The 27,516-nt window shown below is 40.4% G+C and overlaps 1 protein-coding gene across 3 annotated transcripts in view; it reads left to right on the top strand.

The window, feature by feature from the left end:
* The first annotated feature begins 6,500 nt into the window (after positions 1-6,500).
* SCN11A (sodium voltage-gated channel alpha subunit 11) overlaps positions 6,501-27,516 on the top strand; it is a 91,561-nt gene continuing 70,545 nt past the window's right edge. The window contains exons 1-4 of one of the 3 annotated variants that reach the window (XM_038570472.1): positions 6,501-6,628; positions 13,928-14,238; positions 17,377-17,495; positions 18,766-18,867. In XM_038570472.1, the coding sequence (XP_038426400.1) occupies positions 13,966-14,238; positions 17,377-17,495; positions 18,766-18,867 (494 nt within the window). In that variant the 5' untranslated portion in view covers positions 6,501-6,628; positions 13,928-13,965. Of the gene's footprint in view, positions 6,629-7,427; positions 7,506-13,927; positions 14,239-17,376; positions 17,496-18,765; positions 18,868-27,516 lie in introns of those variants that run through there. The other 2 variants (XM_038570474.1, XM_038570473.1) reach the window with 2 other exon arrangements.

The following is a 27,516-nucleotide window of genomic DNA, read 5'->3' as shown; positions in this document are numbered from 1 at the left end:
AGCTCTGAAGCGCAAGTGTCTTTCTGGAAGCAGCTGAGCCATCTCTCATCTAGCTTCCTTCATTTCATTTAATAGGGGACTTGAATGTTAATTTATGAACATGAACTCCAGGCTGGGTGCTGATTGATGCAAGGAAAGAGGACACAAATTTTGCCCTGGAGCAGCCTTAAACCTAACTGGGTTGATGAGGCTCATCCAACATGAAATGGTCTGAGGAGGAAGTGGAGTACAATCAATGTCACCAAAGTAAAACCTCGCTATGAGAAAAGCTCCCTAGAGAAGAGAGCTTCAGCTAAGTTCTGAATGTTGGCATGGATTCAGGGAGCAGGTAGGGGAGAGGGCAGTCCATGCAGGGGCCCAGCAGGAGCACCGGTATGGATTTGGGCATGAGCCTCTAAATGACACAAGAGTAGGTAAGTAAGGTCAGGGAGGTGAGCCTCAGCCAGGCCAGTGCCACTCAGGGTGGCCATTTGTCTGCCTGCTTGCTGGTTTGTCTCCCCTTGGGATCACCTGGTCTGTGAGCCTTCCTTTCTTAGCCCCATGGTGTTTGGGGTGTGTGAAGCCCAACCTTACAGAAGAAATCAAGTAGTGGTCCCAATGAAACCTTAGGTTTTCTGCATCTTACTTACTTTCACATCTCTGTTCTTCTGGGTTCTCTCCCTCTTTCTCTGTGTATATGTATGAGTGAGTGTGAATGCATACCTGGGATTTCAGGGATCCTCATCAGACAATTGTGTTCTGGATTTGGGCCTGGGGTGATAATAATAGAATTAGGGCAACAGGGACTATGGCTTTGAATTACTGAGGCTATGAGACCCTCAGTCCCCCACAGGGACCCTGGTAGCAGCTCTGTCCTCATGTTGAGGTGTGTTGGGCTCCCTGATGCTGGAACATATGCCAAAGTATGTAGAGGTAGGAGAGCTTGGGCCTTCAGAGGGGCAAAGAGAGACCCATACAGGCTCTTTCTCTTGAGCAAGGTCCCAGGGCTCTAGGAGTACATTGAAGGCCCCATGGTCAGGGTGCACCTACTGCCCATTGACCTGACCCCTTCTGAGAAAGAAATTCATGCTCAGTCTTGTGGGGGAGTGGTCTTACTGACCTTAAGGGGCAAAGATGCTGACAGGTTGGACTGGTCAGGACATAGATAATTCTAGAAAGTGGAGAGGAACAGAAGGGGAGAAACTACAGAAGGACCCCAGTGGTTTGACTTTCTAGTCATCTGGGAATCTATATATACATACTCACTTCATGGTGTCTTTTAAGACTAACCTGTCTCAAATAAGGCCTCAAAAATTAATTAAGATTTCTTTTATCCATTTTAATTTCTAAAATTAAATGTAAAATTGACAACAAACAAAATAAGACAGTATTACCTCTAATTCCAAATTACGGCAATCCCATCAGGTGGAGGCATATTCTTTACTAAAATTTCTTTTGCAGAGAACATATTATTTATTTGAAAGAAAAACTCAGATAAATTGCTTGAGATGGCAGATGAGACCCAAGGGCATGCATATAAAAAAATAGGGAGCATCTTTCAAACTGTTATGCTCAAGGCATGGAAAGAAATTTGCCTCATTCTTGAGAGGAAAGATGGTAGGAAACTGAAGGGAATAAAAAGAATTGAAAGCCCAATGGGGCTGGGGAAGGCCAAGAAAGATTCCCCCAGGGCCAGAAGCAAGGCACAGCAGTAGGGGTCCAGGAGACAGAAGAGGGACAGACAGCTAACATCTGTGCTACAGATAAAAGGATACATTCTTTAGATGGCCACTGATGGCCACAGGCTCCAGTACTCCCAGAGGTTTTGGTCGGGCCACCTGGAGATAGCCAGGGGAGCTACTATGCTCAGGATTTTAAAGAGATCTGAGTATCATCAAGTTGAGGTTTTGGTGTGAAGCACTTAACCTGAGGCCAGGAGGGTCTTCCAACTCCTCCTGCGACACCCAGTCATTCTGTTTCTGAACTTGAACCTCAGAAGACCTTGTTTCTCTTCTGTGCACATTGTGAATTCATTTCCAGATGGCTTTAAATTTGCTCCAGAAATACCAACATCCATTTTCTGCCCAGTCAGGAAAAAGCACAGAAAAAGCTGAAATGACAAAACAAACTAGGGCATCATGAGGCAAACCTGCCTGAATTCTTCAAGGGACACTCATCTGCAGCCCTGAGACCTCCTTCAGCCTCTAAGGGTTTAAGGGCTGCTGGAGAGGAGAGTTGAGGAGGGGGAGCAGCCAGGAGGGGTGGTGGGGAGGGAGGTCAGTCAAGGCAGCTTCATAGGTCAGGTGTATTTCTCCCTGACCCTACAGCTCAACTCCCCTCCGCTATGTGTTCTCTGAGGAGTGGCTGCAGAGGTCTGATGTCTTGCAGGCCACCAGCTCCTCTTGTTTATAGGTGTAGGACTGCTGTCTCTTTAAGAATTTTCCTTGCCTTTTTCCATTCCCTGCCTCCTCAATAAGGGCAAACCGAGAAGGATGAAGCCAGGGTAAATTGAGAAAATATTTGAAACCTATTAAGTGTGGGTACAAGTTTATTGTGATTCTTAAGTTAATTATATCCTTCTTGACTTCCAGCCAGTCCCTTCACTGGGCTTCCATATAGACTTGGCCACCTATCCCAGCCTCAGGCTGGCGGCATGCCTGTCTGCCTGCCTTGTTCTCTCCCTCCCTCCCTGCCTTCCTCCACCTATTTCTCTCTCCCTCCTACACAAATAAGCAATCCACTGTAGCTACTACTTGCTGCTGCTTAAATGTGGTAGGGGCTGTGGTAGGTACAAAGAATTTGCATTGTGTGTATATTTGCATCTGTGAGGGTGGGGTGGTAAGGACACTGTTGCTAGTGGGCAATCACATATGTGAACACTGACTCTTACCACACTCACTTACATTTATTTTAGCTTGCACTTTACAGTTCACAAAGTGGTATCTCCTGATCATTTAAGTCTTATGAATGCTGTGGATAGTAGCTGTTATCAGTGCCATTTCTGGATGAAGAAACCAAGATTTAGAGAAATTTTAAAAAGAGATCACATGGCTTTTAGGTGGCACAACACGGTAGGATTCAAGGCCAGGTCTTTTGGTTCCCAAAGAATCATAAAATTTTATCTTTGTACAACATTTAAGACTTTACAAAGAGAAGTTCATACACGTTGCCTCATTTAATACTTAAAACATTGTGATGTTGGTGCTGTTCCCATTTGGGCGTTCTCTTGGAGCTGCTCCTCCTGGATTCATCCTCAGGTTGGCAGTGGGAGCTGCCCTACCTCCATCTTCCTGATCTCTGTTGATTGGTTCAGAGTCAGGTCCTGGGGCCAAATGAGATCATTCAGGTGCTTCCCAGGGATTTCGTATCCCAGAAAGAAAGGGCTCTGCATTTAAACACAGTGGTTAAGAATGGTCATTTTCTGTCAGGTCAACTTGGACCACAGAAAGCTAGTATAGAATAGAAAAAGGGAGCATAGAGGCTGGGGAATAGCAACAGAAACAGGAGACAAAGAGAGGCAGAGTTTCTTGAGTTTCCTGCAGGAATCATTCTTCAGTTTTTGGTTCTATTCTGTGAGGGTCCACAGCATTTCTTCCCTTGGATTCTATGTGACACCTGTGATCCTTGCCAATAAAGTCTCTTTTCTGCTTATACTATATACTAGGATTTTGTTACTTGCAACTAAAAGACTCCTCAATATTACATGTCAGAAGAACACATCATATCAGCATACATATCAGAAAGTGGAAGCACAGTGTACTAAATGCTAAATTCAGGTGCCAGGAATGAACTCTGGAAGTTAGAGGATGCAGCAGTCTTTACTCTTGTGTTGCAGGAGATCTTGGGAACTGGACATTGAAACCTTTGCTCAGTCTCTACATGTATGTGAAAGCTGTTGGCTGACTCTGTGGCATTGGAGAGGGCAAAATATACAGGAACCAGCTTTTAGGAGGTTTCTGAGTAGAGCAGCTGCTTTTGGTTCCACTGCTATGTTTCCTTAGACCACCTCTGATTTCAGCTAAATCAATCAGAGCCAGTTGGCTCCCCTTGGTTGGTTTGCTCTCTCCAAGTTTTCCCACAAATGTTCCATTCACTCTGGCTGCCGTACCTGCTGTGGTATATGTCACACCCTCAGCATTATCCATGAACATTGTTTATTTGCATGGATGTCTTATTGTCAGTGAGATACCAGTGGTGGTGCCTATCAGGGAAACAGAAGAGTTAGTGGTTATACATTATCAGCAGCTTAAGACTGTGCCAGTGCCATACCTGTGATTCAATACAAGTTCAAGTTCAAACTCCTTAGTGGTGTTCGAGTGGTATGCAAGGCCATGCAAATTCTCCTCTTCTTTTGTCCCCTTTCCTTGTCACTACTCCATCCTCATGGAACCACTTGAGATTCTCTACACATGTCCTGTCCTGGGCCTGTGTGTCCTTGCTCAGGCTTTTCCTGGAAAGCCCATCCCTACTTGCTCTGCATATTGAGTTCTCATTCATCATCTCAGCCTCACCTCAAATCCTATCTCCTCTTGGAAGCCTTCCCAAAATGAGTTGCTCCTTACTCCCTTCTGTGAAGACCTCTGTTTGCATCTTGCTTGCAGCTCCTTGATGCCCTCTTTCTTGCTATTGTTCTTTGTACATCTTTCTTTCTCATGCAGCAGACTTCATGCTCCTTAAGGACTTAGGTCTTATTTTGGTATTTCCAGATGTTCTGCAATAGTGGAGGTTCAATGTCATGTTTGCTAGATAAACAGATAGACATGTGGCTGCTGCTAAAGCTGATGATCCTGACTTGGGCACTGATGTTGATGCTGGTCAGCTTATCAGATGACAAGACAGACTGGCAGGGTCTTGCTGCTTGCTAGCACCCAAGAGTTAGGTGACAACGTGTAATGGCTCCAGGAATGCAAATGTAGGGGCATCCTGACCCTTTGCTGATGTTAGCATCCTCTTATTATGAGGGCTCAACAAAGAGACTCTGTTCCAGCTTTCAAATGCAAATTTCCTTCCCCAAGTTCTCCACTGGAGAGATGAGTCTGGGAAAAGTCCTGAATGCAAACCCCATACTGCTTGGGTGGCCGGTGATGGTGTATAACTCTTTGAAAGTCCTTATGTTTGGAATCATTTGTATTTACCTTGAAGATGAAGCCAGGATGCTCTCTGAAACTTCATAGTGGGAAGTCAGAAAATGACTTAATGGCTTAGGAAAATAATATTTGCAAAGAGTTTATATTTAAAAAGGCTAGGACCTTTTAAGATAATGGATTTGGAGGCTTCCTTTACCTCTTCGGATACACACGTTTTTATCCATATAAAAAAATACTTATTTATTAATTCTAGGTACTTCTCCTATTCTTTGGTCTTCTCTTATTCTGAGAATCATACTGAAATCAGACAGGGATTTAGAATTTCTGATCACTGCTTAAAAAAAGTCGGGGCCTATACATTGTGCCAAGCCTGGTACTAATCCTATGTCTGTGATTTCATTTTCTCTGCGTGGGATCTAGGTGTTGAGTCAGTTGGGGGAAAAAAAGCAACCAGGCTTTTTCCTTCTTGAAAATGAAGATACTTATATCCAGTGTTTGCAGAGTGTTTTTATAGCTATTACCACATTTGCTTCTTAAGACTGAGGAAGTTTGAAAGAATTATCCCCTTTTATGCAAAGAAAATTAAGGCTCAGAGAAATTGAGTGCTTCATCCAATATCATGCAGCTTTAGTGGTAGAGCTGGGATTTATGCCCAGTTCTTTTGACTAGTGTTCAGTGCCACTTCTGGCAGGACCAAAATCTGCTTGTAATTCTAATCCAATACTCCTTTAAGCACCTACTTCCTATCTCCTGCCTCCATGTAAACACCCATCTTGCATTGTTTATCCCTGTTGGCTGTCAGCCTCTGGAAGGTGACAACAACTGAAAATAGCTTATCGTGTGACACTTCCCAAAGAGATCTAAGTTGTCTCCAAGAATTAACAAAACAAAAGCTAACTTGATGGAATTTGGGGTTTGGTGACAAATCCATTGTGGAATTGCTTTGGTGGCCAAGGGATTTTCTTGGTGTCCCTTATGACAGCCACATAGGCAAGCATGTATTTTCATAGGTCTGAACCCCCAGTGTTGATGGCACAAGAGAAAAGAAAGGAGGAGCAGCTGACTGGGTACCTTATGAACAATTTCACATTGTGGGCCTTGGGGTTTTGGGGGGTGAAACCCTAGAGTGCCTAGGTTAGTTGGCCTACAGGCTAAGCTGCTAAACTGCTTACAGAAGCCCAGCATGGCTTTTCAGATAGACTCTTCGCTGTTCTCTCACCCACTTGGATGAGCCAAAGAAAAAAACAACCTGTTTCTTTATTAATGATGCTTTCTGCAGAGTTAGATTAAGCACTGATTAAAGGCAGATGCTTCCAAAGTATAAATGTAAGTACCATCTCAGTCACTTCTCCAGTTACAGGGTTTCCTACACGATTCTTTAAAATCACTTTGGCCGTGTTCCCATTTGCCTTCCTCACGCTCTCCACCCAGCTTCCGAGCCGCCCCTCCCAGAAGGCCTCCAACAGCCAGGAGCAGGAGCTCTGACTCTGAGGGACTTGTTCTGTGGAGAGCTTTGAGAGGTGCCACTGGGGTTGCTGTTTGGAGCCACCTTACCAAGGCAGGTAAGTCCTCTGGGCTGGTGGCAGCCCTATTCTTCTGTGCTTTCAAGGCTAGACCTGTCGTTATGGAACTTGCTCTGTTTTTTTTTTTTTTTTTTTTTTTACCATCAGGATGTAGTATAGGCCTTTTGTAGTCATGTCCTGCTCAAATCGGAGTCAAGGACCAGGTACAAGATACATGGCTCCAATGATGGGGTCCATGGGAGTGGTTCTCCTTTCAAGTGCTCTGTGAAGACCTGGGGCCATGGGAACGGGAGATGGCTGCCTGGCTTGCTAAGGTACTCACAACACTGGACTTTGTTTGAATGGCGTTTTCTAGAAAAGATATGCTCAAATCCTATATTCTGAAACTATGGTGCAAATCCTCCAAATAGTTTCTGAGTTCCCTATGGCCAATTAACTTAATCAGAAATTAATGTACACTTAAATTTTTTTTCTGAAGAGCTGACAAGCTAATCAATCTGGGATTGATTTTGGATTGGGATCTATTGTGTTAAAGTCTGTTCATGTTCATTTGTTTTCTAATTTTCTTATGAGGTATTATTTTTTTGTAACCCGTATTAACGGACATGGCTTCTGTGTCAACAAAGCTAAGATATTGCTGTTTAGACCACCGAAATGGACAAAGGGGCATCTTATAGGGCACATTACCACTGGGCTTCTGTGTTGGGTGGATGGGAGGGTATCATGGTGGGGGAGGTGGAATGATTGACAGGTGAATGAGGAGGTGGCAGTGAGGCTGATGTCCTGGGAAACACGTCACACAGTGAGGGTATCAGAGGCCCCACCCAGTCCAGCTGGAATCGGTGTGGCTCACCTCCTGACTCTCTTCTCTCACCTTCTTGAGATGTCTTAGCTTGGAGTATGAAGAACTAGGCAGGTAGGTGGATTGCATGGTGGTGATTACTTGGGATTGAGATTGTCTAGCACTTCCTTATGTGATTATAGACAAGTATCTCAATTTCTCTAAATCCTCATGTTTTCTTCTGTAGAATGTAGATTTCCTGGGAAGTTAGGAGAGATTATGAGAGATAATCTATTTAAAACATTTGGCCCTGTGCTTAACCCCTAGTTTATAGCTCTTATTAGCGTCAGTGTGGTGTTTCAAGTTTTGTGGACCAGATCCGCATTGAAATGTTTTGAGTGTGTTGTTGCAAACCTCTGGCGACTTGCCCAGTGACTTCCCCTACTGGTTAAGGTAAAGCGTGAGGATCAGATTGTCTGGTTTGGCTTCTTACTGACAGAGAAAACTAGAGAGAAACACTGTTCTAAGAAGGTATAAGTTTAAAACCTCTGCCTCCTAAGAGAAAGCCACAAATAATTCAGCTTCATTGCAGATGAATATTTCCTTTCAGAAATCCCCAAGGATAATATTTATCTCATGAGATTGTTCTTAGAATTAAATGAGATAATGTAATGTTAACACACTTAAGTTTTTGCCTGGAACAAGGTAGATGCCATTAAATGATAGTTATCATTGTAAAAATGTTTGTAATATCACATTAATTGGAAAGTTCATAATGTAAAGTTGTGTATGCATGACAATGCCAGCTATGTACATATATGGACCCAAAGATTGCTGAAAAGAAATATATCAAAATGTTAATACTTGCATGTGCTGGGTGGCTTTGATTTGTGGGTGATCATTTCCTTTTCTTGTTTTCTCAATTTTATTTAATGGATGATTCTATCAGCCAGGGCTCTGGCAGGAAACAGATGGTACATTCAAACTGGGCATTTTGAGGATATTTTATTAAAGGAACACTTTTTAAATGCAAGCAGAGTTCAGTAACAGGATACAGTGAGGGTACAGTTTTCAGGTGTGGTGAGAATGTGGGTGTAATGGCACCCACATCTGAAAGGGTCAGGGGAGGAGGGTGTTGTAAAACCAGAGAGAGCCCTATGGATGGGTCACCTGGCAGCAGCTGTGGGGCATGGCTGCCACTGGGGAGAGAGGTGGAGAGGAAGACCCTGACTTCACTCTTCACCATCCTCTGGATCTCTTGCTGGGGCCTCCCATTGGCCAAACCCAACCAGAAGCCAGAGTTCAGGGGATCCCACTGAGGGGTCCACGTGATTCTTCATTACCACATTGTTTTCTGGGCTCCTAAAGTTCCCTCTAGTGCAGTCACACTCACTGTATGGTTTTGTCCTTCATCCTTGACTCACCTAATTCCCCATGCCATTGTAAGAGCCTCGAGGGCTGGGATAGAGTTTTAAATCATTTTGTATTTCCAGCACCCAGTGCATGAATGAGTGAGCAATTGGAGCTCTATCAGGGCTGAAGATTGGAAGTAAAGCCTGGAGCTACCTAATCTTCACTGCAAGTGAATTCTTGAGGAATTTAGAGTCTCTGCTTAGGGAGGTGACGCCTCAGCCCTCTTTCCAGGATGAGTGCTTGTCTTCTGGCTATTCAGGGGGAGTGAGCCTGTGAGCCTGCTGGGGGCCAGTCCTCAGAGGAACAGAAGCGGAGCTTCTGATGGGTAACTCCCACCTCCCTTGCAATCTAGTGCCTCACCTCAGGGAGGTCTCTCACCTCAGAGCCTCTGCATGGGCCTTCCTGTCACTGCGGTTTCCCATGTGAAATCATGATCCATATCGTGCAGGCCTCTTGGTTCGGACTGCAAATTGAGATTATGCTTCCTTTCTTTATGACTCAGATTTAGAACCTGTCACTGTAACCGATATTTTGACTCTCTAGGTTAAATCCGAGGATATTTGGAGCCCTGGAAGGATTTTTATGGTCCTTTTGCAAATCTGCAAAAGTAACACTTATATGCACATAATTCAAATAACTGAGAAGGAAGAAATGCTGTGTGGGGTCTCACATGAAAAATAAAATGTCCCCACCTCTGTCTGTATCCTCATTTCCACTTTTAACCCTTTTAGTTTTTTAGTGTGCTGGCCATTGTCTAGTTAACTCTCATTGATTCTCTTAAGCTTCTATTTCTTGATTTGTCAAGGTTAAGTAGCAGTTATCGAATTGTCCCTGTGCAAGATGAGGAATTTAGTGCGACAGTAAGCCTTCTGCTGTCCTCGTGATTCCTCCGCTTTCTGCTACTTAGTATATTTTTCTTTCTTTTTTTTTTTTAATTTTTATTTATTTATGATAGTCACAGAGAGAGAGAGGCAAAGACACAGGCACCGGGAGCCCGACATGGGATTTGATCCCGGGTCTCCAGGATCGCGCCCTGGGCCAAAGGCAGGCGCCAAACCGCTGCGCCACCCAGGGATCCCCTACTTAGTATATTTTTCATTTGGTGTTGCGCTTGGTTACTTGCATAATTTTAAGGGTTAGACTTAGAGTCGATTGCTTGATCTGTCGGCCTTTGATAGAATATCTTGATTCTCCAGGTGTTTAAGATGAGGAAATTGGTGGCTCAGAGCCTCCCTTCATCTTTGCTTTCCAACTCTAGCCTGCAAAAACATCTTATAACATTTATATCTTTTGAATTCTATTCTGTAATTGTAATAAATTCTGCTTTATCTATAGGATGATTGTTAAAATTAAAAACTGGTATATAACTTTTATGATGCAATGATTTTGTAGCTTCTAGTCTCTAAAACCAAGTACTACATTTGGACCCATAGAGAAGGGGATGAACTCTGACTGCATGAAGAAGAATGTCCTAAATGTCAAGGTCAAGTGAACTTTTTTTTTTTTTAAAGATTTTATTTATTTGAGAGAGAGAGTGTGCACATGAACATGAGAAAGCACGGAGAGGGGCAGAGGGAGAGGAAGAAGCAGACTCCCTGCTGAGCAGGGAGCCAGACTGGATCCTAGGACCCTGGGACCATAACCTGAGCCAAAGGCAGATGCATTAACTACTGAGTCACCCAGGCACCTCCGGACTTTCTTTTTTTTTCTTTTTCTTTTTCTTTCTTTATTTTTTTTTCGGACTTTCTTTTTTATTTCTATCAACTGCTCAAGCCATTTAGTTGGCATCATATGTAAAACCTGACTTCCAAAGAGCTATTGTTTCAATGCCTTTCTTTTTTACCTATTAAGAAATCAGTTGTTTAATCATGTTATTTGTTACAGAGAATTTACTTCAATCTCGAAAGTTTTTTTTTATAATAAATTTATTTTTTATTGGTGTTCAATTTACCAACATACAGAATAACACCCAGTGCTCATCCCGTCAAGTGCCCCCCTCAGTGCCCGTCACCCATTCACCCCCACTCCCTGCCCTCTTCCCCTTCCACCACCCCTAGTTCATTTCCCAGAGTTAGGAGTCTTCATGTTCTGTCTCCCTTTCTGATATTTCCTACCCATTTCTTCTCCCTTCGAAAGGTTTTTCTTAGGGCTGTCTGACTTCTAATTCTAGTTGGATCAATTGTTTTTAAGCTGATTGTAGTGCAGTTACCCTGGAATTTTTTTTTATTGGACTCTTGGATTAGGTACACTTATGTTTTGGATTTTTTTGGATTCCATTTTTTGCATTCTCTTTTCATTGTTTGGAAGCATATATTCAAATACTTTTTTTTTGTAAAGAGTCATTCAGAGTCTGAAAAATTGGCCATCACACTTGATTATTAGTGAAGCTTGGGAAAGCATTGCACTTTAGCCAGTTTAATTCTTCAACCAATTTTCCATATAATGTGATCTATTTTCTGTACAGGAAAATTTTCAGAATTAAGTATTTAGAGTATAAATTTCATAATGAAGATTTGAATCATTTCAAATTTTACCAATTATACCATATTGATTTTTATTAATTTAATTAATTTTGCATGCACAGCCTGTATTCCTACAGTTCAATCTTGAGTCTGCTTTTATTAAAAATATTTGATTCTTTTGTCAATTTTTTCAGTTATTAAGAAAATTTTACTGCATGTGATTTTATTTTGTCAGATTTATTTGGGTTGATAATTAAGTCCTCTTATTCCTGGGTCAATTTTTGTAGTTTTCAGTGTTAACTCTAACATGTGGTTCTTATTTCAGCATCTATAACAAATTTTATTGTGCACAGTTTCTGCGCACATTATTTTGTGTTACTTATTTCCATCAAGTCTCTTTTTTCTAGAGACTGAGCAAAATATCCCCAGGGTCAGAACAATAGGGGCAGAGTGTCCAGTTTCTTCCTTAAGAGTCTCCTTATTATGATAGCAGTCCTGCACTGGATTCCTTGTTGTACCTTAGCATAAGGTCTAGTTTTTGCCATCCAGGGTCTTTCTAGGCTCATCTATTTTCTAGGATCAACTAATATCCATATGCTGTTAACTGCAGAGAACTTCATCCCTGTCTCACATGTCTTTCATGAGTTCTAGAACCAAATATAGTAGAGTATAATTATATTCCCACTTAATTTATACCAATTCAATCATATATATTTATGAGAGAGAGGGAAGTGGAATGGAGGGGAAGAGAAGTGGATGGGTGAGTGGGAAGAGAGAGAGAGTAATTTAAGTAGTGTGGCCAACTCCATCATCCAGGTACATCCATAAAGAGCTTGACCCTGAATGCATGGAACAGAATGCAGTGAATCTAGGTTCCCTATGTCATTTCAGTTGACATATGATTCACATTATGGGCATCACATTACCCTTAGTGTGTTTAAAGACACATATGTTGCCTTGATCATGGCCCCTAAACGCAATGCTCTCTGAGTGAGCAGCACCATGTTGACCCAGCTGCCCACACCAGGAACCTCAGCTCCTTCTTGTCCCTCAAATCTCTCCCTCCCCATAAATCACTTGTCAAGTTTATTTCTTAAGTGACTATCAGATCCACTACTCCATTAGGTAATCCTCAGTGGTTGTGATTGTTGCAACAATCTCTGTAGGTCCAACTCCTCACTTCCATCAGCCCCTCATCCTAAGTCCTATCCATTCTCATCAATAAGAGGGATATATATATTTTTAAAACCTGATAGTGTTACTCCTCTGTAACAACAACAACAACAACTCACTCTTTAGCAATTCCCCATTACCCTTAGGATGAAATCCATGATATTTACTAAGGATTATAGGGCCCCACATGCTCACTCAATGCTGACTGGAGCCTTATCTGGCCTTTCCATCCCACAAAATTTCCATCCCTGGCAGATGGAAACCATGTTCTTTTTCACCGATGGGTTCCCGTACTTGCTGTTTGTTTCTTCTACACATTCTAATTCCTCCTTTTTTTTTTTTAATCTATGTCTTACAACCCCTTCAGGTCTCTTAACTGAGACATTAAAGCATTGGCATATCATCCTTGATTCCCAAAGACCAGTTAGACACCCATCCCATGCACAGACATAGCACCATCTACTTATCCCTATATTAGCATCTGTCTTACTCTTGTTGTAATATACTATCTTTTATTTGTCTTCTCCACTACTACCTCAGGGCAGCATAACTTGTAGGACCAGGAGGAGGGACCAGTGTTTCTTCTCTGTTAGTGCCTAGCACTGTTCCAAACAGACACCGAGCAGACACTGGTTGCTGAATGAATAAACCAATGCTATGTTGGATTACCCATTGTAATTCTCTGGAGTGCCTTGGAAATCTATATTAGATTGGCATTCAGGTAAATAAGAAAGGAAGAAGATGCTTGGCATTGACATGGGGAGTAAGGGCATTTAACCTGAGCATTACTGCATTTTCTCAGAACCTACTTTTAGACTTGAGGCTATAGAAAAAAGTCCTTATAGAAAGGGCTGTCAGGGATAGGGGCCAGTACAGCTATTATCCTGCAGCAGAGTGACCCTGTTAGCTTTGGCAAAACCTTTCTGCTTTCTTGGGGTCTCACTTCTACCAGAAGTGAGGGATCTCAGAAGTAAAAGAGTTGGCATAGAATCATGGGTGTTAGTGTAAGAGTTTGTGCCTAAGTTTATGGCCTTTTTGTTTCCATTCCATCACCTTTTAAGATATTTGCTGACCAAACAGTGAGAATATGCATGCACTTATGGTTTTGATTTTGCAACCCATAGTTATGTCCCACTCAATACCCTATTCTTTCTGCTTCTGTTCACACTGCAGCCATTTGCCCACCATCTGCAAGCTCCATTTCAGTAGTTAGGTGGGTTCAGTCTTACTGTCTTGGTCAATGCTTGGGTCTCAGTTTTAGAGACTGGGCTTTTTCTGCCCATTGTTCTGAACTTACCACTTACGCCCAGGTCGTCCAGAAATGATGGCCTGCTTTGGTCTTCCCAATGCCCCAAATCCTACTGTATCCTGCTCCACAGGTCCATTGGAACTGCTCCACAGCCAATGAGCTCCCAAGCCAGCTCACTTCACTTAATTCTTATAGCCTCTCATGACATTATCCTTGGAGAGTGGGATTCCAGGGCAGGCTGTGTGATTTTTGCCTTCCAGGGCTCTCTGAGGATCTGCTCTTTATCTCTGTCTTGAGGATGACAATGGATGACAGATGCTACCCAGTGATCTTTCCAGATGAACGGAATTTCCGTCCCTTCACTTCTGATACTCTGGCTACAATTGAGAAGAGGATTGCCATCCAAAAGGAGAAAAAGAGGTGCAAAGACAAGACAACAGCAGAACCCCAGCCTCGGCCTCAGCTTGACCTAAAGGTCTCCAGGAAGTTGCCCAAGCTCTATGGTGATATTCCCCATGAGCTGATAGCAAGGCCCCTGGAAGACTTGGACCCATTCTACAGAAATCATAAGGTAGTTGAAGGGGGGCCTGGGGTGTTCTAGCCATGCAGTTACAATGACTATTACAAGAATTTCCAAACACGGATCTCTACAAACCCCAGATAGATGTCTGTTCTTCTCCTTTGCTATCACCAGTTGTCATTGCCTTCATAGTACTAAAAACCTCTTTCAGTCCTCATTTTTTCTCTGTAATGTATGTCTTGGCAAAAAAGAGGAGGACTAGAAGCAGCAGGAAGATTAAAAAGGAAACAGAGAAAACAAATGGTGTCAGGAAAAAGGACTGGACTAATAGTCAGAAAAATTGGGTGTAGGCCATTTAAGTGACTGGCTTTTTGACTTTGGATAAGTCACTTCACCAATCCTCATTTTTCTGATCTGTAAAATGCCTGCTTCCTATAACATGGACGTGATATGGAAGCACTTTATAAGAGTTTTATAAGAGTTTTCCTTGGAAAACCTCTCAACTAACTATAGGTTTGTTGGGCTATTAAATGAGATTTTTGGATGCCTGAGCCATACGCCGACATGATACATAATAGAAATTCAATAAATGAAGCTAAGAATATGGTAATCAACTGGGCATATGGAGATTTTATGTAAATCCCATGCCAATATGTGATAGGCTTGGTGTTAAACCTGAATGTAGTTCTTACAGGGAAATTCTAGTAAAAGTTCCTTAAAAGGGCTCCTCTGATGGCTATTTGAAAGACTGGGGCAGTGAGGACAGTCCTCCCCTTTCAAGAGAAGCTCAGAAGACCTTGCCATCATCATCTCACTGTGTGATACCCCAGAGAATAGAAAACCAACCTCACCTGTCTGAGTTCAGAGAAGAAGGAAGTTTGGGGAGAAGTCCTAGAAATATGAGATACTGAGACCATTTTCTGCTGGCAACTATATGAAATTGATCTCTCAATGTTGCCTGGTATGTCCTTGCACCTGGGACAGACCTAGAATTACCAGACCAAATGGGACCTGTGTATATAGAGGAAAGAGAGATGTGAGGGGGAAATTCAAGAAAGGGGATGAGAGATGAAGGAACAAAAACACTCCAATATTTCTTCTTCTCCTTATGCCCCAGAATCCCAGGGCCTTCTTGGAGGCAGAGTTGTTAAGTGTGAGTTAACTGTTGGAGGTCTTCTGCCTCAAGGCTGGAGCAGACAGCAGCTTGTTGTGGTGCAGATAGTCCTGGGAAGATAGGTTCTGTTCTAGAATCATCTCTTCTCATCTTGGGCTCTCCTTTTATGTCAGAAGATATGATTTTAGAGTTCTGCACACCGATGACTTCCATGTGCCTGGTACTCGCAGTAGTCATGTGAGGTATATGTGGTAGTTAGCTCTCCACCTTGCAGATAAGGAATCCAAAGACTAGATGGGGAGGTGGATTATGCCAGGCCAAACAACTAATAAGGGATGGAGTTGGGACTCATGCCCAAGGGCTCTTTCTGTCATCTAAGGCCACTTCCTATCTTCAGAAATTTCCATTTTGAAGAGCTACAAAAAACAGAGTAGAGATATCTCAGCAGACAAAAGGAGTTGGTGCCTCTCATTTTAATAATTAAAACCCTGGTGAGTATAGTTAAATACACCATTAGTTGAAATATTTAAAGCAGTCAGAGATAGCATTAATAAAACATCAAGGGGTACAGAGGCAGAGCCATATCATGCCACCTATTAATCTAGGGTGACCCACCTCAAGGAGAGGTTTGCTCTCTGCTCTAAAATTGTCTTTATATCCAAAGGAAGTGCCTGGAATCCCTAAAATGGGTCTCTGGCTCCTGAGCTCATAGCTTTCAAAGAACTCTGTGGCCCATTTCCCTTTGTTATAGAGGCAACAGAAAATATCCTACTCCATTTTTTCCTACAGCCAGATGGCCAGCAGACAAGTTAGTTCCAGCAACTCAACAAAGGATGGTTGATGGCTGGCAGTGGCTGAAGTTCTCGTACCCCAGCCAAGGCAGCATTCATCCTGCTGTATTGGGCCTGGATGACAAGGCCTGTCTTTTCTGTATAAGAACATACTGGATTACATGTCAAGTGGTACTTTTGCAAATCTTAAAGGAGCAGAGACATGGGGAAACAGGAATGACCCTCATTCTGTGAAGGCTTTTTGTAATTAATAGCCTTAGGGACATGTAAAGGGATAGCCAGATTACAGTTGAATGGAAGGAAGGAGATCTGGGAGTTGATGTTAAAAGCCTGTGGGTGATGGATTGTTGTCCAGGGGCTGTTTCATTCCCAAAGCCCAGGGAGACATACTAGGAAGAAATGAGCACAGGTATGGTATTCTTCAACGGAGCCCAGTGGGCATTTTGGATGGGGCAGTGTAACATTTAGCAGGTCTGTCCTATGTTTGGCATCACTAAACCTATCTAATCAGTAGGGCCTTGTGACAGGCAATCAAAATTGTGACAATCAAAAATACTCACATGCATTTCCAGATGTCTTTTTTAGGGCCTCTCCTACCAGTTGGGAATCACAGGCATACTTGCCTGTATGTCTGTGAGGAGAATGGGAGATCAAGTCTGGGAAACTTGATGACTTTTATGTTGATGATCCTCAAGGTTAGAACTTATTGTTAGACTATCTCATGTAGAATTGAGATAGATACAACGTGAACAACAATGTGAACTCTCTAAGTCCCTGACTATGCTATGATTTGTTAGGAAGTTTTCATTTGTAATCAAAATAATTTAAAATAATTTGCTGAATGTCAATGTTCAATACTACTTCCATCTCTTCAAGTTCCCTTCTAGTCTACATCAGAAATACATACCATGGAGTATATTATGAAGGATTTTGTTTGCCCCAGTTACTAGTCTCTATTCTTGCTTATCTGCTGGGCCTGGATGTTCCATTTCTGGACCTCCAAAGTATCCCACTGGGTGAACAGTCCACAGCCCAGTACCTATCTTGGGACTCTGAGTAAGACCCAGGCCACATGGTAGATCTGATGATGTCCAGAGTCAAAGTGTAGGCTGGCTAAAAAGTACCTTGGGCTTCAGAATGACAGCACTTGATTATAAACTGTCATTATCATAAAAAACTAAGCCACACCTCAATCTGTGGTTCTTCTGAATTTTCTCTAAATGAACTCATAAATATTGTTTTGTCACTGAATGTAATTCTTGTTGTGTTTGTTTGTTTTTGCAGACATTTATGGTGTTGAATAAAAAGAGAACAATCTACCGCTTCAGTGCCAAGCGTGCCTTGTTCATTCTTGGGCCTTTCAATCCAATCCGAAGTTTAGCCATCAAAATCTCAGTCCATTCATATCTTTTCATTGCATCTTTTCCTAAGTCCATGTCATGTGGAAAGTGCAAAAGCCCTAGATTGTTCACATACTTGTTGAGTGGAAGTAGCTCATTCTTGGAACAAATACTTGTTGAATGGCAGGAGCTGCATGGCAGGAGCTATGGTAGTGCTGTGTGTGAATAAGACTTGGCCCTGCTCTAGGATCCCGTGGCCTTAGAAGGAGATTGGCCCAAAAGGCAGGTGATTTGTTTAGTGAAGTGGGCAGTTTGGGAATGGTAGTTGTGCTTTGGAGACATCCAGGATGACTTCTTGGAGAAAGGAACACTTAAGTTGAGACCCAAACAAAGGCTGCAGACTGTTAATCTGTGCTCTGTATTTAGCTGCTAAATGTGTTGTGTTGGACCTATACAGTGTTTAAAACTTTATGGAAACACTGTATAATGTTAAAAGTCTAGATTTCCAGCATCTTTTGAAGGTGGAACCTCTATCAAGACTAGATTTGCATTCCTACCTGGCAAACGTCAATGTAGTGAGGACACCGCCTCTTTTAGAGGGGCCATGCAAGCTCTGCTTCAACACATCTCAACTTCCCTTTGTCCCAGCATATGCCCATTTCACCCATTCAAATGACTCCTCAAACTCTTAAGACTTTGAATTTGCAACCTCAGTCTTAAAGAATAAAGACAAGGAGCATTCCTGATGTGTCCAGTAGGTAGTGGAGACACTGGGCATTTTTAGACTGGGGAAGGTGAGGAAGACATAGACTGCTAGACATATTGAAGTACTGGAGGCATGGGAGGAATAACTATTCAGTTCGGATTCCTTAGGAGAGCCTGAGATGGGGATTCTTATTTAAATGATTTGGTTGAAGAATGCTCTCTGAAGAAGGAAAGAGGGAAGCAGGATGGAGCAGAAAGAAGAGGCTAGTAAGGGCAGTGTCTCAGCTAATCCTATGTCAGCTCGAGCCCACTGGGAACTCTGGAGCACTAATTATGTCACAGAGCTACCCCTACTCCCAACCCAGAACCAAGGGGGCAACTTTTTCTAAGTCTCAGGCAGTCAGACATGAGGAAGAGGGTTGTAGCCCTCCATGTGAGGAGGCTGCTATTCAGCTGAGGACTGTTCTTCAGGGGAGGGCACAGCTATGATTTGTTCTTTGCCAACACTCACAGTTAGCAGACAGGTGCACCTACAGAAAAGGAGACCTGGAGGTATGCCCACAGCCTTCACTATGACTGATGACATGTGCCGCCCTGTAGCGTACCAGCCTTAACGGACAGCGATCACATTGTTCAGCATGTTCATCATCTGCACCGTCATCATCAACTGCGTGTTCATGGCCACCGCTCATGGGAAGGACAAAAATAATACAGATACCGACAATGCTGAGTAAGTGTTTGTCCTGCACTCATCTATCCCAAGGTTTTAACAACTACTCCTAAAAGACTTATGATTACATCAGAGTTCAAGTATGTAGAGAAAGACAGACTCATCCATAGTCCCAATTCCCCAACACAATTGCTGGCAGAGTCCATTTTAGTTGTGTATACATAGTCTTTACAACTGTTTTTAAAGACCTTTTAAAATAATAAAGAGCACACATACACATTTTATGTCTAGCTTTTAGATGGTTTTCTTTGGGTTTACATAGGCTTCTTAGGAATCTACTTTTAGCTTATATAATATTTTATTAGGTAAGTAAACCATAATTTACTTAACCATTCTAGTATTTTACTGCTATAAATATTGCAACAAGCAACATCTTTGCATAGGTATTTTTTAAAAATTACTATTTTCTTAGGATAGAATCTTAGAAATGGATTTACTGGATTAAAAGGTACATTTTAATACTTGAAAAATATATGGTGACAAAATATTTTCCAAAAAGTTTGGAAAAGTTATTAATTTATAGGGTTAAAAATATTTACATTTCCTTAATTTCTGGATGAGTTGGGCTTTTTTGTTTTAGTTTGTGAATTGTGTGTTTCCATCTTTGCCCATGTATCATTTTTGCTTTTATCCTGGTGAATTTGAGTGAGTTCTTTGTATAATAATTTTTTTTAACTTACTTATTCATGAGAGAGGCAGAGACATAGGGAGGGAGAAGCAGGCCCCATGCAGGGAGCCTGATGTGGGACTCTATCCCAGAACTCTGGGATCACACCCTGAGCCGAAGGCAGATGCTCAACCGCTGAGCCACCCAGGCGTCCCTTCTTTGTATAATGAAAATATTAACTTTTTGTAATTTTTAGTTGGCTATTCAGACATACAATTTTATTTTTCAACTTAGAAAGTTCCATATTTTGATTAGCATTCTCTTATATGTTGTCCTAGAGTTTCTAGCTTAACATATTTACTGCCTTAGTCCTTTAGAAATATATTGAATAATTAATTGGCAGAATAATAAGAGATCTCTTATTTTGATCACATATTTAACTATGTGTTAGAAACCACCAAAGTCAACATTTCAGTACATTCCAGACACCCTAAAAGTTTCCCAATGCCTCTTGGCATTAGAGTGGGCAAGTCCCACTCTCAAATATTGATTTGCTTTCTGTCACTCTAGGCTAGTCTTGCCTTTTCTAGGATTTCATATAATGGACTCATATGGTAGGTATGATACCATACTTTTATGTCTGGCTTTTTCCTCTTAGCATGTTTTGAGATACATCCATGCTCTTGTTTTTCCCTTTTTTGTTGTTGAGTTGTATTCCTTTGTATGAGTATACCACAATTTGTTTTCCCATCACCTGTTTCTAATTTTTGATATTATGAATAAAGTTGTTATGAAAATTTCTGTATAAAAGTCTTTTTTGTGGATATATGTTTGCTTTCCCTTGGATAAATACCTAGGAGTGGAATTGCTGTGTCATTGGCTAAGCATATGAGTAACTTTGTAATTTATAGAGTTAAAAATATTTACATTTCCTTAATTTCTGGATGAGTTGGGCTTTTTTGTTTTAGTTTGTGAATTGTGTGTTTCCATCTTTGCCCATGTATCATTTTTGCTTTTATCCTGGTGAATTTGAGTGAGTTTTGTAAGAAATTGCCAAACTTTTCCAAAGTGACTGCACTTTATTACATTCCTGCCAGCAATATGTAAAGGTTTCAAAGTCTTTATTAATTTCATCCTTCAATTTACTTTGAGTTTAATTTGCTCTTCTATTTCTAGGTTCTTAAGGTAGAAACTTAAATAGTTGTTTTAGATTTTTCTTCTTTTCTTGTGCAATTGTATAAAGCTATAAATTTCCACCATGCATTGCGAAAGCTTCATACCACAGATGTTGATAGGTTGTGTTTTTGCTCCCTGTTAGTTAAACATATTCCTTACTTCTTGTGATTTCTTGTTTGTCCCATGTGTTATTTAGAAGTGTGTTTTTTAGTTTCCAAATATTTTATATTTTTTTAGTTGTCTTATTGTTAATGATTTCTAATTTAATTCAGTTGTAGAGAATATACTCTGTAAGATCTCAATCTTTTAAAATTAGGAGAAATTTATTTTATGGTTCTACCATGGGGAATGTTTCACATGCACTTGAAAGAACACAGGTTCTGCAGTTGTTTGGTATGATATTCTGTAAATGGTCAGTTAAGTTAAGGTGGTTGATAGTGTCATTTAGATATCTTGTCCTTTTAGTATTTCTTTTTTTTTTTTAAAGGGTAAGTATTAAAGAGCATTTATATTCTGCACAAATTAAATCCTTGATGCAGAACAAAAATGGCAATTTCATATTATTTAACCCATTCAATAATTGGCCAAAAGATACAAAAATATTCAACATTGGTAAATGTCTAACAATATAAAAAATGCTATGTTAAATATAAGGTTTGCTAATGTAAATAAAATATATAATTGCATATCTTTTTTTTAAATAAATTTATTTTTATTGGTGTTCAATTTACCAACATACAGAATAACACCCAGTGCTCATCCCGTCAAGTGCCCCCCCCCAGTGCCCGTCACCCATTCACCCCCCACCCCCCACCCGCCTCCCCTTCCACCACCCCTAGTTCGTTTCCCAGAGTTAGGAGTCTTTATGTTCTGTCTCCCTTTCTGATATTTCCCACACATTTCTTCTCCCTTCCCTTATATTCCTTTTCACTATTATTTATATTCCCCAAATGAATGAGAACATATGTTTGTCCTTCTCCAATTGACTTACTTCACTCAGCATTTCTATTAGTACTTCTGTGAATTACTGAGGAGAGGCTTGAAGTCTCCATCTATGACTGTGAATTTGTCTATTATCCCTTTATTTTTGGCAAGTTTTGATTCATGTATTTTTGTAGCACTATTATTAGGCATGTACATATTTATGGTTATTATATCTTCCTAATGTGTGCATTCTTTTATCATTATGAAATGTCTTTCTTTATCTCTAGTGGCATGCCTTTTAGTAATTGTTTTGTCTGAGATTACTATAGCTACTCCAACTTTCTTATGCTTATTGTTTACACAGCATATCTTTTTCCATCCTTTACTATCAACCCTTTTGTATTTGTATGGTTAGTGTATCTCTTGTAAAGAGCACATAGTTGGTTCTTGTCTTTCATGCAATCTATTTGCCAATATCTGCCTTTTGATGGAATATTTATTTCATTTACATTTAATGTAATTATGAATGTGCTTGAATTCAGGTCTGCTGTTTCTCTATCGGTTTTCTGTTGATCTCATCTGTTTTTTGTTCTTTTGCTCTTCTGTTGTTCTTCTGCTGCTTTCTTTTTTGTTAATCAGGTATGTTTAGTATTTCATTTTAATTCTCTGCTGGTTTTTTAGCTTTGCTTCTTTGCATTACTTTTTAGGGATTGCTGCTTCTCTGTTGCTAAGTGGGTCTTAGGTCTTACTTAAGGCCAGTGAGCTCAGGGCTGTGCCTTGGAGCAAGGGGCATGGACACCCCTGAGAATAGAACCATCCTGGCAATATCACTGGGGAAAATGGTCCCCCTTCTAGAGAGTTAGCTATTCCATGTGAGGAGCTAACTGATAGTGCAGGGCTGCTGCTCATTGTTTACTGCAGTGTCTCTGAAAGCCTTTGTAGTTAACAAAGTGAGATCTGTGGAGGAGGCAGTTCCAGGAGTGGGGATTGCTCCCATAGCAGCGGTCTGCTTTGCCAGCATTTCTGGTGAGATGAAATGAGTCTTCTTTTCCTATTAATGGAAAGCAGTGGCCCAATTGGATGCTAATTTTCTCCCAGGCCATTTTCACTACTAAAAGACCCATAAAGCAGAGATATGAAAGAACCTTTGTTTAAGCGGCAGGGAAGCTGCTACTGTCTCCTGGTGGCATTTGGACTGACAATGTGTGCATGAAAGTGGGGGTGAGAGGAGGCTGTTGAAAATGATTTTATGAAAGAGAGCATGCAACTGAATTGTTAGGCATATGGGGGGAGAGTTTCTTTAGCTTTGTCAATGTCCTTTGGTTAGGAAACTTTTAAATAGGAAATTGGTTTCAGGTTGATAGCTCTCAGAGAATGAATGCCAAAGTGCCCTAGGATCAGGTCATGGTGTTCTATCAACCTACCTGGACGCCACCCATGGCCCTGACTGGATGCCCTAACCATGCTTGAAATGATAGTGATACACTCCAGAGGGCCTTATTTGTCTGGTGGGTTGGATAAAGGAGTTCCCAAGCCCTATGGTGGTAGGCATGGCTCTACTCAATTATCAGATGTCATGTGGTCTGCCTGTCTCTTTATTGGCCAGGCTTCTGCTGGAAAAGAGAGAATGGGAAGGAGTGGGAGTGGGAGGCCAGGTGTTTAGGCAGAAATTGCAGTCAGAGGATGTTGTCTCAATTGTGTGAGAACTGGATGGAGACTTGCAAAATCCCACAAATCTGCAATTATAGCCTTCTTCCAAAATACCCTTAACTTTGTAAATTATACCTAAGTTTTAAAAATGGTGTTTCATGAATTAATCTGCTGTGTTCATTTGTCACCTAAAAGAGGATCAACTTTAAAAAAGGTTAAAGCAGAGAGCTGCTCATAGCCATTTCTCTTCTTGGATTTGGCTACTTTGAATTTTTTAAGTTCCCGAGACCTTGGTTCTTTAGACTTGCGGGCTGGATATTTTACCAGGAAAGGTCCACTTCTTTTATTGTGAAATGACAGATTGTTTAAATTGATAGTCCCCAGAAAGGAAACTGTGCATGTGTGTATGTGAGTGAGTGAGTGTGTGTGTGTGTGTGTGTGTGTATGCAGACCCAGCATTTTTGACAGTTTGGGATTATAACAAGAGAGATGGAATATTGTGGGGTTTTGTTGTTGTTTTTTATTTGCTTTTTTTTTGGTTTGTTTTTGAAGGAGGAGGGAGAGGAAAGGAAATAAATTAGAAGATAGAATATGACGACTCTGGGAAGAGAATGGAAATAGGTTTTTCTTTTTAATTACTATAAAATACATGTTACATAAAATTTACCATCTTAACATTCTTAAGGGTTACTAAGTACATTCACAGAGTTGTGCAACCAGTTACCACCATCCATCTCCAGAACTCTTTTCATTTTGCAAAACTGAAATTCTGTGCCTACTAAACACTACCTCCCCTCCAGTCCCTGGCAACCACCATTCTACATTGGGTCACTAGATATTTGACTGCTGATCTAAGTGCCTCGCTTAAATAGAATCACACAGTATTTGTCTTTTTGTAACTGGTTCATTTCCCTTAGCAGAATGACTTCAAGGTTCATCTACGTTGTAGCATGTTTTAGGATTTTCTTCATTTTTAAGGCTGAATACTATTTCTTGGTATGTACGACATTTTATTAATTTATTTTCCATCGATGGACATTTAGGTTATTTCCATCTCTTGCTCAAGACAAATATGAGTACCTAAATAATGCTGCTGTGAACATAGGTGTGCAAATACCTCTCTAAAACCTTGTCTTCAATTCTTCTGTATGTACATCCAGAAGTGGGATTGCTGGATCATATGGTAATTCTATTTTTATTTTTTTGAAGAACCTTCATAGTATTTTTTTCATGGTTGGTTGTACCATTTTACAGTCTTACTAGGACTGCACAAGAGTTTCAATTTTTCTGCATCCTTACCAATACTTATCATTTTCTGAGGTTTTTTGGAAAGTCGCCATCTTAATGGATGTGAGGTGGTATTTCATTGTGGCTTTCATTTACATTTCCCTAATGATTTGTGATATTGAGCATCTTTTCATATGCTTGATGGCCGTTTGTATGTCATCTTTGGAGAAATATCTAATTCAACTCATTTAGCCATTTTAAATTAGGTTACTTGATTTTTGCTGCTGTTTTTTATTTGTTTTTTTATTTACAATCTTTTTATAATGGCATACGATATTATATTAGTTTCAGGTGTATAGTGATCACTATGAGTCTAGTTACCATACAAAAGTTTTACAATATTATTGACTGTACTCCCTATGCTATTCATTATATCCCTATGTCTTATTTATTTTACAACTGAAAGATTGTGCCTCTTAATCCCCTTCACCTATCTCATCCATCCCCTTCCCACCAGCAATCATCAGTTTGTTCTCTGTTTCTAGGAGTCTGTTTTGTTTTGTTTAATTTGCTTTTTAGATTCCACATATAAGTGAAATCATACAGTATTTGTCTTTCTCTGACTAATTTTACTTTTTATAATACCCTCTAGTCTATCTCTGTTGTCACAAATGGCAAGATTTCATTCTTTTTTTATGTGGAGTAATATTCCATTGTGTATATATACCACATATTCTTTATCCACTTATCTGCTGATGGATAGTTAGATTGCTTCCGTATGTTGGCTACTGTAAATAATACTGCAGTGAACATAGAAGTATGTATGTCTTTTTATTTATTTATTTATTTTTTATTTTTTATTTTTTATTTTTTATTTTTTTTAGTATGTCTTTTTAAATAGCACTTTTGTTTTCTTTGGATAAATATCCAGAAATAAAATTGCTGGATCATATTGTACTTCTATTTTTAACTTTTTAGAGGAACCATTTTCCATTGTGTTTGCATCAGTTTACATTCCCATTAACAGTGCACAGGGTTCCCTTTTCTTGGCATCCTTGCCAACACTTGCTTATTGTCTCTTTGATAATATTCATTGTGGTAAGTGTGAGATGAGAGCTCACTGTGGTCTTGATTTGCATTTTCTTCATTATTAGTAACCTTAGGTGTCTTTTCAGGTGCTTGCTGTCCATCTGTATATCTTCTCTGGAAAAATGTCTCTTTAAGCCCTTTTATGGGTGCTCATTTTTAATAAGATTTTTTGCTTGATATTGAGTTGTATGAGTTTTTTAATATATATTTTGTATGTTATCCCATAGGGGGCTATGGGATATAGCATTTGCAAATGCTATATCTTCGCTCATTTAGTAGATTGCTTTTTCATTTTGTTGATGATTTCCTTTGTTGTGCAAAAGCTTTTCACTTCGATATAGTTCCATTTATTTATTTTTGCTTTTGTTGTCCTTGTCTGGGGAGACATATCCAAACAAATATTGCTAAGACCAATGTCAAAGAGCTTACTGCCTAAAGTTTCATCTAGGAATTTTTTGGTTTCAGGTCTTACATTTGAGTCTTTAATCCATTTTAAGCTTATTTTTGTATATGGTGTGATTTTTTTGTTGTTTTTTGTTGTTAGGTTGTAGGAGTTCTTTGTATATTGTGCTTTTTAACCTCTCATCAGATACATGATTTGCAAATATTTTCTTCTAGAAGTTTTATAGTTTCTGTTCTCGTACTTAGCTATTTAATCTGGTTTGAGTCAATTTTTGTACGTGAGTGTAAGGTAGGGGTCCAACTTCATTTCATTTTTTTTGCATGTGAATATTGACTTTTCCCAACACCATTTATTGAAAAGACTGTCCTCCCACTGAATGGTCTTGGTATCTTTTTTTTTTTTAAGATTTTATTTATATATTCATGAGAGACACAGAGAGAGGCAGAGACATAGGCAGAGGGAGAAGCAGGCTCCATGCAGGGAGCCCGATGTGGGACTCGATCCCAGAACTCCAGGATCACTCCCTGAGACAAAGGCAGATGCTTAACCGCTGAGCCACCCAGGCATCCCGGTCTTGGCATCTTTGTTGAAAATCATTTGACCATATATATTAGGGCTTATTTCTGGGCTCTCTATTCTAGTGGTTTATATGTCTGTCTTCATATATATATGATATATATATATAATATATAATATATATAATATATATAAACCACTAGAACCACATATAAACCACTAGAAACCACTTCCACCAGGGCTCTGTGTGGGTCCACGTGAGTAGCTGGTGGTTCTAGTAAGTAGCTGGTGGTTCTAGTATATATAATATATATATAAAGACAAACATATAAACCACTAGAATAGAGAGCCCAGAAATAAGCTCTAATATATATGGTCAAATATATATATATTTTATATTTTATTGAAGTTCAATTTGCCAGCATATAGTATAGCACCCAGTGCTCATCTCATCAAATGCCCTCTTCAGTGCCCGTCACCCAGTCACCCTATCCCCCCATCTACCTTGCCTTCCATAAACCCTTGTTCATTTCCCTCTCTAATTTTTCCCACTCATTTTCCCTCCTTTTCCCCTTTCACTATTTCTTATATTCCCCATATGAGCGAAACCATATAATGTTTGTCCTTCTCCGATTGACTTACTTCACTCAGCATAATACCCTCCAGTTCCATCCATGTCAAAGCAAATGGTGGGTATTCGTCCTTTCTAATGGCTGAGTAAATATATATATTTATATATATATATATAAATCACATCTTCTTGATCCATTCATCTGTCGATGGACATCGGCTCCTTCCACAGTTTGGCTATTGTGAACATTGTTGCTATAAACATTGGGGTGCAGGTGTCCTGGCATTTCACTGCATCTGTATCTTTGGGGTAAATACCCAGTAGTGCAATTGCTGGGTCGTAGGGCAGCTCCATTTTTAATTCTTTGAGGAACCTCCACAGAGTTTTCCAGAGTGGCCGTACCAGTTCACATTCCCACCAACAGTGCAGGAGGGTTCCCCTTCCTCCTATATGTCTGTCTTTATACCAGCACCACACTGTTTTGGT

This window comes from Canis lupus, chromosome 23, assembly GCF_011100685.1.
Source record: "Canis lupus familiaris isolate Mischka breed German Shepherd chromosome 23, alternate assembly UU_Cfam_GSD_1.0, whole genome shotgun sequence".
NCBI lineage: Eukaryota > Metazoa > Chordata > Mammalia > Carnivora > Canidae > Canis > Canis lupus.
This window is presented reverse-complemented; position numbering and strand designations above follow the sequence as displayed.